General features: G+C 42.4%; 1 protein-coding gene across 1 annotated transcript in view; it reads left to right on the top strand.

Annotated features, from left to right (window-relative positions):
* The window catches only part of LAMA2 (laminin subunit alpha 2), a 535,204-nt gene that overhangs the window by 400,755 nt on the left and 121,770 nt on the right, over nt 1–12,679 (top strand). Inside the window, exon 36 of the mRNA XM_072996866.2 lies at nt 10,834–10,945. Coding sequence (XP_072852967.2) covers nt 10,834–10,945 — 112 coding nt within the window. The remainder of the gene's footprint in view (nt 1–10,833; nt 10,946–12,679) is intronic.

The raw sequence follows: 12,679 nt of genomic DNA, 5'->3' as shown, positions 1-12,679 counted from the left end.
ACATGGTGCTAGAGGAAAGGGACAATTTTCCATAACATACAAACGCATACAAACGTGCCACAGAAAGACAGCGATCTGCTGTAGTTCATCAGAGTTGTTTCTCTTTCATGTCAAGTTTTACCTTTTTTATTGTCCATGTAGAGGTGATCTACTGCTAAACTAATGTATCAATGCAGCAAAAAGGTGATCTAGCACTAAACTCAGTAGTTTGTACAGTATTAAAAAAAAACTTTTTGGCATATCCCCTCCTATGGAGGTAGGCTGGGGAATAACCTAGTCTTAGATATAATTGTGGATATCTAAGCTGCCCTAGAGTTCCTTCCTATTTATTCATAGACCAGTGAGCCATATCATCAGCATCCTAGAACTGCAGATCTGGAAGGGACTCTATGGAACATTGAGTCCAGCTCCTGTCAAGGAAGCACAATGGGGATTCAAACTCCAGACCTCTGGCTCTACAACCAGAGGCCTAAACACTGAGATATGCAGCAGTTTAGTATGGTAAATTATCTTGATCCATAACAGCATATCTGCTTTCTTAGCGAGGGTACCCCCTGAGTGGCATGATGTCTCAGAATGTACTATGGCAACTGAGATAGATTTTGGTGCCCCAATGCTCTGGCTAAAAATGTGTGTTGAACAGATCCCAATGCTGTAATATTTGAAAGACCCCATACTGGGGGTTAAGCAAATTGTCAATCAGCTTGCTTTTGTTTGGCAATTGGTTATCAGGAGATAAACGACAAGCTTCATTTGAATGTTGTTTGTTTAAAGCCAGCTGCTTTGAAGAATATGTCTTTGAATAAAATGGTGGGACTACCATCTCACCTACTTGTGTGCAGAGTATAGGCTGAAATTTACTCTCAGTTTTGATAGAGGTTTTTGTGTGGAAAGAATATGTCCCCCTTCTCTAAGAGGCAGGCCAAGCTGTGGGAATCCTCCTCTCATACTGAACTGCTGCCAACACTGTTCTGTTCATTCTAGGCCTTGAATGACAGAGATTCCAAAGCCTTTTGGTTTTTAATCTAGAAAGAGAAAATACCAGAGCAAGTTCAGCTTTGCTTCATATTCATGCCTTCTGTGTTAAAGCATGTAGCATGAACAATTTGGCCTTCCAGGGACAAATCTTTCCACTATGTAAAATTATTTAGTGAAATCTCAGAAATAATTAGTTATTAATATTAATTAGTAATAATTAATTAATTAATTATGTAGTCAAATAATCAAATGCCAAGCTTTATTAAGATTAAAGCTATGGAGAGAGTGAGAAACTCAGGTAGAAAAGAAACTGCTCTTTAAATTGGGATAGGGAAATATTTTTGGGGTTGGAGGCCTTGAATAGTAGCAAACACTTGTGGTTGAGAGGCAGAAGCTGGCTTGGCCTATGTGGTAAATGTTCCCCCATCCCAGTTCTGTATACCAAACAATCCTACAGAAAAATAAAATCAAAAGCATATTTGCAAGGCACAAAGGTCACCCCTGTTATTTCAAAGAGGGTGACAAAATGACATCAGAGAAGGTAATAAACTGCATGCAAGATACACCTTTCTTCCCCTGTTCAACTCAGTGGAGGGAGTTGTCAGAGGAACAGGATCCACTGCTCAGGTGTGGCTGGAGCAGTTTGAGACACAGAGTATATACACACAGAGAAAATGACCAGCAATGCTGGCCATTGCCAACTGAAAATAGACCCTTTGGATCAATTGCTGAATGGTAAACTTACATAAATACCACTGAGTCAGCAGGTCTACTCTAGTTGTGTCTAGCAATAGGATACTGTCCCCAGTTGAGTTGAATTCATATGTGCACTGGGAGAGATGTACTTCTTATTCCTGGTAGATGAAAGTCTTTGGGCAAGGGCTCTTCCTCTTCATCCTGAAGGTGCTTGAAACATGACAGGAGGGCTGTCCTAAAATGGAGCCCTAAAGCTGTTGTGTCAGGTACAATGGAATTATGAAGGAAGGGGATTGTACTGTTTTCCCCAAGCCCTTCCTTTGATTCTATATATTGAAGGATTTAGGCTGTTTTTATATCTCCCTAAGAAGCAACTCAAAGAGACAGAAAAATAGAGTGAGTGCACAGTGGCAATTTGTCACACACATACACAAAAGCCCTTTCTTTTCATGCAAAGGTTGCATGGTGACAAAGTAATGAAAGAAAAGACAGAAAAAAAATTAAGTCTGCCACTGTTTTGTCATGTTATCTGTATTACTATTTTATCTGTAGTACGATTACTATATTATTATTACAGTTATTTTTTATCTGTATTACTAAAAGTAAAAGCAGTTTGATTTATTTCAATTTAAAATCTAACAGCAGCACAGCAAGAGAAAGAAGATTCTGTGTTAAAATCAAATTTTGGTTATGACAAGCTCTGCTGAGCAAACTTCATTTAGAAGGGAGGGAGAAATGTGTTATTAAAACACTATTTTGTAGGAGGTAAAATCCTCTTGAGATGACACCTCTGGTGTTTGCTATTTTATTAGTGAAAACACCAAACTGCAGAAATTGGAATTTCATTAGTTAATCAAAGGGAGGATTATATCAATATAAAGTGTGACACCTAGTGGTGAAGGAATCTGAACAGAAGAACACGTTTATGCAGTGATGAAGTTCAAATGGTTTTTGGTAAACCATAAAGGCAGAAGCAGTTGTTGCAGACAGGGCATAATTAGAGCTCAAGGCATTTTAGTGTTGGAGAGACGTGACTGAGCAGTCTTTCTGTTGAAAGAATCTGTCTTGCAAGCATGTCTTTCCAAGCCACACATTTCCCTTCCCAATATTAAGAAGTAGATTACCAATGAGTGGATGTGGCCACTTATGGTAGGCCTGATTGAATAGAGTGGAGTTTGCTCTCAACTAAATGGATATCAGAAGGCTGCCTCAGCAGGTATACTGTCTTATGAAATTGTCTGTGGTCTCTTGGGAAATAAAGGGAAGAATCTTCCTTCTCCCAAACTTCCCAGGACTTTGGATAAGGTGCAAAAGTTTAGATCATTACTCATCACATTGCAAGATATGACTGATACCCAAGTATCAACATATGCACACCATTCTAAATGATGACTTGGCAGATGATACATGTATTCATCTAGAGCAGGGGTCTCCAAACTTTTCAGCCTGAGAACCACATCATATATTTCCCACATTTTCTAGGGACGAAGGAAGACACAAGCACCCACGCGTAAGCACGGGCTGAAGGAAACAGATCTGAGCCTGCAGACCTGAGCCCACGACATTTGCTGGGCTGGATAAAAAGGCAAGGCAGGTTGGATGTGGCCCACAGGCTGTAGTTTGGATACCCCTGATCTAGAGTTATGAGTGCTTTTTATTGAAACTGGTGCACTTAGCAGAGGTTCTCTGTCACCACCTTCTGCACCTCCCCCCCCCGACCTCAACCCCAACCACTGAGAAGCTGTTTACTGGCTCCTACCAGGGATCATTGTCCCATTCTCAGGCTATCTCTCCAGTCACACTGAGGATGGGTTTCTGCTCCTCTTATGCAGCCATGCAACTCTCCCTCAACTCATCCCCCAGCAGGTGTCTCAAGCTCTAAGGAAAAGACTAAGCCTTCAACCCTGTCCTCCTTTAACCTTCTCGATGGGCCCTCCTCCCAACGTGTCAACTGTTGCACAGCTCACAGCTCCCTGGAGACCCCTGGGATTCCCTCCTCCCAACTTTTCCAAGAGCCAGGGGTGATTGCTGTACCCAGGGTCTCAGGGGTGTGCATACCAGCAGCTGATGGTGACCCCCTTAAAATGGGCTACACAAAATACAAAGAATAGTTTTTTTCCAGTAAATAAAGAGTACAATTCTTTTATTTATTTATTTTGTTGTAACAAACTGAATGCTCATTGCAGATTTTACAGCTCCTTTTATGTTTGTACAGAGACTTCTCTGCATATTTTATTCATTTTATTTAAAACATGTCTACCCTATCTTTCTCCTTTAAATGTGGCTTACATCATTATATGTTCTGCATATTCATTCTGCAATGAAAAAGTGCAGTGGAAACAAATAACTTTTCTTTAAAATAGCTTCAGAATGAACAAAATGAATGAACTCTAATTGTTAGAGTTTAGAACTAAATTACAACTAAAGTAATCTCATTGGCTAAAATCTAGTAGAAATTTACAAGTAGGCCCATTGAATCAGTGGGGATTGCATGAGTCATTTCCTCCATGAGGTCCACTGATTTCCTAGGCCTGTTCTAGTGGCAACATTACTGGATTTTAGCCATTGAATCAATAGGACTTAACAGGTTGATGTAAGAGGTCTCATTCAATCATTGGGTCTGCTTTAGTTGAGATTACTGTTACATAACAGCACTGATGTTACCTGTCTGTCATGGGTTTGGAGGGAAAGTTCCATCCTATGGGGAGTGGAAGGCGGGACATCAGGAGGAGGGGCTGTACTGTATAAATATGTGATGCCTGTGTGGTGAAGAGGAGATGCTGAGACAGACTGTGAGACACTGGGTTGGGACGAAGCAGCAGCTGGGGAAGAAGAAGCTGTTGTGGGAGTCTGGGTGTCTGACAGGGTACTACTGTGTGTCAGAGTACCAGCCTGAAAGGTTCAGGGGTCTGTTGGTTAGCCAGAACTGATGGGTTCAGGGTCTGTGCTTTAAGTTAAAGGTTCTAGGTGAACCAAACTGTATGCTTGTGTGTGTGAGAATAAGCCACGTTACTTTATTTTATTCACCTGATTGTTTTATTTACCCTGTTTGTATTTAAAATAAACCTTATTCTTTTATTGTTTAAAAATCCATCCCTGGTCTGTGTGACTTATTATAGGGAATGGTTGGTGGCAGCTTAGTAACTGTGTGATAGATCCCAGTAGGTCTGGGTTTGTCACATTGATTGGTGTCCAGCGTGTGGGATACGACTGGTCCAGTTGTCCAGTGGTCCAGCAAAGCCTTGGCAGGTGTGCCCAGAGCAAGGGGGGTCTAGTCAGGGACAGTCTGAGGCGCGTAGGTAATCTTCTAGGTGTACCTCACGGGGAGGTGCGCTAGTAGAAGAACGTGCCAACTGGGGAGACTTAGATTAAGGTGCTCTGAGGCAGCCTAGTTTTGGCGGGAAACGCTGAGGCAAAACTGCGTAGCAACAGCGAGCTAGCTTGCCAGCTGAGAGGCCCAGCAGAGGGGGGTAGGCTCTGACTCGATACTGTTGCAAGTTAGTGCTGAAGAACAGCAGCAATCTCTAGGGAGAGCTGGTTCTGAGGCAAGAAGAAAAAAAAAAAAAAAAAAGTGGTCGTTTTATTTTGAGGCTTGACTTTTCAAAGCAGCCTGTTCTGAGGGGGGATTATGCCCTTGACTCGAAGCAAAGTAGCAGACATGAGTGAAGTGAAAGACCCCCAGATTGACCAAGGTTCTGAGGATGAATTTGGCTCAGTGCAAGGTGACAGCACAGGAGAGCAGAACCCAGAACTCAGAAAAATACTCCTAGCCCAACAGCATGAACTGAGGGTGAGGGAAATGGAAATCAGAAGAAAAGAAAGAGCTGAAATCTGTCAGGCAGAGGCAGATGCCAAGAAAAGGGGAATGGCCATGAGGATAAAAGAGATGGAACTGAAACACCAAATTAGACTGGTACAATTGGAATTGAAGTTCCTAAATAAGTTTATTAACAATTTATCAGTGGAAGAAATGTCAAAGAAGGAAAAGTATGAGGCTCAGGTCAGACAAAGTGAGCAAGATCTTGAAAAATATACTCAGCAAAAAGACATTAATTTAAAAGAAATCAGAGATAAGACTGAAGAAAAAGTAAAAGAGATAAAAGCTAGGGCTGAGGAAGAAATTTTACAGATCAGGGCTGAGTTTGAGGCCAAGCAAAAGGAGCTGGATTTGAGAATAACAGGGAAAAGCCAGCAAGGGGGAGGGGCCCATGGTGAAGGGAAGCCCTCAGACATGAAACGAAGACCTCAGATTTTGGAGGGAAAACCAAAACAAGATGAGAGAGAATCAAAATACACCAGAAAATGTTATTTTTGTCAGGGAAAGGGTCATCTAATCTCAGAGTGTGAGAAATTGAAGCAGCTAAAAGGAATGGTGCCTCAGAATTCTAGTGGGACCAAGCCAAAAACTGTGTTCTGTGTCCAGAAAGAGCAAGGCTCAGTGTCACAGAGGGAGCCTGTTGCCATGACTACTCAGTCTGGAACAGCTACCTCTGCTGATCAGGCTGAGGAAAATAGTCCTCTTGTGGAGGTAAAGCGCTGCTTGCTGATAAAAACAGATTCTCAGTTGTTTGAGACAGCCGGGGTGGACGTAGGAATACTTGACCGTCAGTATAGGGGGCTGCGGGACACTTGTTCCCAGGTAACCCTGTGCCATCCAGATATCATCCCGAGGGAGTTCATAATCCCAAATGAGAGCATGAAGGTGGCAGGAATTGAGGGGCAGGTAATTTCTCTGCCAGTAGCAGAGGTACCTGTCAACTTTCGAGGCTGGAGGGGCGTTTGGCGGCTAGCGATTTTATCGACTCTGCCAGCAGCCGTGCTCGTGGGAAATGACCTGGCTGAACATGTGAAACGGGTGCTAGTGATTACACGCTCACAAGCCACCACGGGGACAGTTCAGGGGGGTAATGATGAGCCAGAGACGGAAGCAGAGGGGAGTTCAGAAGCTGTGGTGGAAACCTTAACCACAGACAGCAGATTTGGACAGGAGCAAAAGGCAGACGCCACTCTCCAAAAGTGTTTTGAACAGGTGACTGACGCCCAGCTAACACCTGAGACCCCAGTGAGATTTCTGGAGAAAAAGGGGATTTTATATAGAGAAACCCTGAGGAATATCTCAAAAGGGGGAGATGGGATCAGAAGTCAGCTGGTGGTACCTGAAAAGTATCGCCCCATGATCTTACAAAGGGGGCACTCTGACATGTTTGCTGCACACTTAGGGGTGAAAGGGCCCCTTGATTTGATCAAACAAAATTGGGAGCAGATCACCCAGGATGACCCACAAGACATTGTGACATACATAGACACCTTGATGAATGACCTAAGGAGAAATCTAGAGCTGGCAGCAGAAAACCTGCAAGCTCAGAAGGTCAGACAGAAAACATGGTATGACCACAAAGCTAGAGAGAGGCACTTTGACCCAGGGGAGGAAGTGCTTTGGCTTAGGCCCTGCAGAGAGAATAAACTGCAGCTCAAATGGGCAGGACCATATAGGGTCATTTCCAAAATGTCAGACCTGAACTACCTAATAGAGCAGGAGGAGAACCAAGCAAGGAGGGTGGTTCATGTGAATGCCCTAAAACCCTACTACCGAGGGGAACAGAAGGTTTTATTCGCGATAAAAGCAGCTGAGAGTGAGGAAGCTGAATTACCCTTCTGGGAGGGTAGAGGGGAAGTAAAATACAACCCAGAGGAGGTAAAGATTAGTCCTGCACTCACCCAAGACCAGCAGCAAGAACTAAAAATGCTGCTTAGCAAATATCAACAGGTGTTTTCCAACAAGCCGGGGATAGTGAAGGGAGTGATGCATCGGATCCACACAGGGGATGCACCCCCGCAGGCAGTATCCCCATACCGAGTAACGGGACCCTATAGGGACAAGGTGCGGAAGGAGCTGGACGAGATGCTGAGGGAGAACATAATCGTCCCCTCTTCTAGTCCTTGGTCCTCTCCGATAGTCCTTGTGGACAAGCCTGATGGGAGCATTAGGTTTTGTGTCGATTACAGGAAATTAAACCGTGTAACCACTCCTGATGCCTACCCAATGCCCAGGCTAGACAACCTGATTGAAACCATAGGGGGTTGTCGGTTCATCTCATCATTGGACCTGGTAAAGGGATATTGGCAATTAAGAATTGATCCCAGGGATCAAGAAAAAACTGCCTTTTGCAGCCCTTTTGGTCTCTATGAGTTTCGAGTCCTGAGCTTTGGTCTCAGAAATGCACCAGCCACATTCCAAAGGCTGATGGACCAGACCTTGGCAGGGCTCAGTGACTTTACAGTGGCCTACATTGATGACATAGGGATCTTCAGTAATACCTGGGAAGATCACCTGATACACCTGGAGTTAGTGCTGCAGAGGTTAAGTGCAGCAGGGCTAACAGTAAAGGCCAGCAAGTGTCAGCTGGGTAGCCCAGAAATAAAATACTTAGGTCACATGGTAGGGGGAGGAATGATAAAACCCCTGGAGGCCAAAATAGAAGCTGTTCGAGATTGGCCTAGACCCACCACCAAGAGAAAAGTCAAATCATTTCTTGGGTTGGTGGGCTACTACAGAAAGTTCATCCCGAGGTTTAGCGAGATTGCGGCTCCGCTGACCGATCTGACGAGGAAGAAGACTGATGACCGCATCCCGTGGACCAGCGACTGTGAGGCGGCGTTCCAGAGGTTGAAGGAGGCGTTAATCAACTATCCTGTCCTGCGTGCTCCAGACTTCGACCGGGAGTTCATCATCTACACCGATGCGTCTAACAGCGGGGTAGGAGCAGTTCTGTGCCAGGAGGATGAGAATGGTGACCAGCATCCAGTGTCCTACCTGAGTAGGAAACTTCAAAAAGGTGAGAGACATTTGGCAACCGTGGAGAAGGAGTGTTTGGCCATAATCTACGCGATCCAGAAGGCCAAGCCTTACATCTGGGGAAGACATTTTGTTCTGTGTACTGACCATTCACCATTGCAATGGTTAAAGACAATGAAAACCCACAATAGCAAACTTATGAGGTGGGCTTTAAATCTACAGGACTATGACTTTGAAGTGAAGGTGGTCAGAGGGTCAGTGAACTGTGTTGCTGACGCCTTATCAAGAAGACCTGAAGAATGAAGACGGCGAAAGAACATGGACTATGTGTATATAATGCTGATAAAAAGTAAAATGTACCTGGTTTTGAATTTGGTTTGTATTAATAAAGGTAAATTGATGTACTGTATATGGTAAAATGTTTAAATGCATATTTGCTATGGTTAACTTGGAGTGTAAGTATGAGTAAGTATAATATGGTATGTATAACTGTTTTTGTGTATTTTATACAGGTTGTTTTTTGGTGAAAAGCACCTTAGCTTTCCCCCTACAAAACAACTTTTAAAGAGGGGAGGTGTTACATAACAGCACTGATGTTACCTGTCTGTCATGGGTTTGGAGGGAAAGTTCCATCCTATGGGGAGTGGAAGGCGGGACATCAGGAGGAGGGGCTGTACTGTATAAATATGTGATGCCTGTGTGGTGAAGAGGAGATGCTGAGACAGACTGTGAGACACTGGGTTGGGACGAAGCAGCAGCTGGGGAAGAAGAAGCTGTTGTGGGAGTCTGGGTGTCTGACAGGGTACTACTGTGTGTCAGAGTACCAGCCTGAAAGGTTCAGGGGTCTGTTGGTTAGCCAGAACTGATGGGTTCAGGGTCTGTGCTTTAAGTTAAAGGTTCTAGGTGAACCAAACTGTATGCTTGTGTGTGTGAGAATAAGCCACGTTACTTTATTTTATTCACCTGATTGTTTTATTTACCCTGTTTGTATTTAAAATAAACCTTATTCTTTTATTGTTTAAAAATCCATCCCTGGTCTGTGTGACTTATTATAGGGAATGGTTGGTGGCAGCTTAGTAACTGTGTGATAGATCCCAGTAGGTCTGGGTTTGTCACAATTACCACCGGGATTCACTTAATTTAGCAGGTGCATTTTAGAAGACAGCATGTATAACTGTGTCCCTGAACTGCTGTATAGTTCAGTCATTCAGATATCCAGCTGCTGAACTAGAGGTTGAAGGCTTGATTCCCCACACTGCCTCCTTAACAAGGGGCTGAACTCAATGATCCTTAGAGTCCTTTCTGGTTTTGTAGTTTATTAACAGATTGTACACATGATTTATGCATTCCCAAACTCTCCCTCCAGGATCAAGTGAATAATACAAACTGCAAAATCCTGTATTTGCAAAGTAGATTCTTTTAGTAAACATGTCAGTTTTTAAAGACCATTTGAAAATTGGGTTTTTACTCTTTCAGTAATGTGAACAACAAAAGCAAGGTGAAACCAAGCAAACCTGGAACCTCTAAAGCATCCACTTCTCTGTGTGTTAAGAGAAGAAGAGGGGCAATGTACAAAGGAATGCATGAAATTACAAGCCTGCCATTTAGGATCATTCTCACTTGTTCATTCTTGTGCTAGTGAATTGTGTTAGCAGTGGTAGGGAGGACATGAAATTTGATGGGGAAAGTGGCTCTCCCACTTATGTGCAGTTGTCCCAGTACAGAACATGGCTCTGTGCACTTATCTGGCAGTTTTTTAAAAATGCTCTTAAACTGAACACACTGTATTTATCATAGCAGGTTAGTTTAGCTCTACAGCTTCAGATGGAAACTATAGTGCACAACAGTTCAAAATTGGATACCGTATCTTGTAGTTGATAAATTATATGCTAGTGATAATTGTGTAAAACAATCTGTGAAATATATATATTAAAAGTGTGTTCTGGAATGTAACATAGTTGTTCTTCAGTGAAATTGAAATCAATAGTATTAAAGTGCTTAATGAAACTGTATGGTCTGTATGGGGTTTCCATGCTTTTAATATGGCTGAAACCCTACATGTTTTTAGAATTAGATCTGTGAACAAATTCAAAGAATGTCAGCCAGAACTTCTTTACACCCTATGTCTTCTACAGTGCTTTCCAAGAATCAAGAAGGAAGCTTCTGATAGCTCTTTAATGGGGGAAGCAGTAATAAAATGTAATTGTGTACTTGGGGAAAAGTGTGTGCCACTTCCAGTATATCTGATCAATAATTCATTGATTACCTTTTGCTTGAGGTAAGGTTTCCAAGTAGATTCAGACAGATGGAGTATCTCCTTGTCATGTTCATTAATTACACTTTCCTTTAATCTGTACTGCTAGGCGACCAAGGTGACAGCAGATGGGGAGCAAACCAGACAGGATGCTGAGACAACTAATGAGAGAGCAAAGATGCTTGGACAGTTCATCAAGGGCACCCTCCAGGCTGCAGAAGGTATTGGAGAAAGGGAGGGGAAATGCCAATAGCCTCTCAAGCAAAGTGAAGTAACATGTTTTAAGACTAATAGACAAGAAAGTTCATGACTTGAAAGGAATTGGCTCCTTAAAATGCTGGACTTGTTAAATTAGAGAAGCTGCAGCCAAATAATTGCAAACTTCCTGAAATCTAAGGGGTACCATTTTCTACAACGGTTGGTTGATTGGCAATTATGAGGATAGAGAAACAAAAATTAGAATGTGTTCCTTCAGGAATGTTTTAAGTTCTTGAGGAATAGCTGTTATGATTAAATAACTTCTGTTTTGCTCTTGTTTATTTTGAAAACAGTAAAAAAAATCATCTGGGAGAATAAAGAAAAAACTCTTGTAATTTTAGCTTTGTGTAAGGTGCATTAAGAGAACATCTTTAATTTCTCGAAACGGCTTTAAAAATACAACACCACATGCTGTTAATGAAATCTGCTTCCGAGTGGGTGCAAGTTACTGCTAGCCAGACATGAGTCCTGAGGCTCAGCAAGCTATGTTCCTGTAGAAAATTTGATTCTCTGAACTTCAAAATGCAACCAAGAACTATTTTGAGGTGACAGAAATAGTGGAATACTGCATATGAATAATGAAAGACTGGACAGAAGTGTGATGCCATCTTTTTAAGGATTTCATAGCCTACTTTTTTTCCCTTCAGTTTCTCTTCCTTGTCTATTCCCCTCCTCCAATCTCAACAATCATCTGTGAATTCACAGCAGCCTCATATTCAAAACCTTTAAAAATAGATTTTAAAAAGTTTGATCAGCTTTAGAATGATATGGGGTCAGTGAGAAGAAACCAGGTTGATTACTCCTCTCTTTAAAAAAACAGCTGGGCAAAATTAAAGGGATTTGTGAAGGGGGCATCATGAAAACTGAGCTGAGGAGCTAACGCCTAGATGCAACTCCTGTTTGCACATGTACTGTAGTTCCTTGTTCAAAGACATATACTGTATGTGAAATGGACCTTAGTTCAATACAGGTTTTACAGCTTGTCAGACACCAACACAATATATAGTTCTGTTAGGCTTTTTAAAGCTTTTCTAGTTCTTTTGGTATATTTATATTCTTACATTGCTGCCACCACATAACAAATGTTTTCTGACTTGCTGACAGACAAATAAAACAGTAAAATACAGTATCAAAATCATTAAAAACTAGCAAAGCTGAAACCAGTTAGAACCCAAAATTTTAACTGATGGCTAAACTACATGCTACATTAAAATATGCCATGTGCAGTTATAAAATTATTTTGCATTTACATGTCATTGCTAAATCAATTGTAAAGAAATCTAAACACCTTCAATTCCTGCTAATTTCAGTAAAATGTTTTAATACACGTTAGTTGCTCTATACCCCTTCATGGATTGCTGCCTTGTCGTGGCGAGGGGGCTTGAGTAACTCAGAGAAGCTATGGGCTATGCCATGCAGGGCCACCCAAGACGGACAGGTCATAGTGGAGAGTTCTGACTAAACGCAATCCACCTGGAGCACGAATTGGCAAGCCACTCCAGTATCTTTGCCAAGAAAAGCCCATGAACAGAAACAAAAGGCTAAAAGATGTGACATTGGAAGATGGGACCCTCAGGTCAAAAGGCGTCCAACATGCTACTGAGGAAGAGCGGAGGACAAGTACAAGTAGCTCCAGAGCTGATGAAGTGAATGGGCCAAAGCCGAAAGGACGCTCAGCTGTGGACGTGCCTGGAAGT

The sequence above is a fragment of the Pogona vitticeps genome, chromosome 1, assembly GCF_051106095.1.
Source record: "Pogona vitticeps strain Pit_001003342236 chromosome 1, PviZW2.1, whole genome shotgun sequence".
Taxonomy (NCBI): Eukaryota; Metazoa; Chordata; class Lepidosauria; order Squamata; family Agamidae; genus Pogona; species Pogona vitticeps.
Note: the sequence above shows the minus strand (reverse complement) of the source record. Positions and strands in the feature narration are given on the sequence as shown.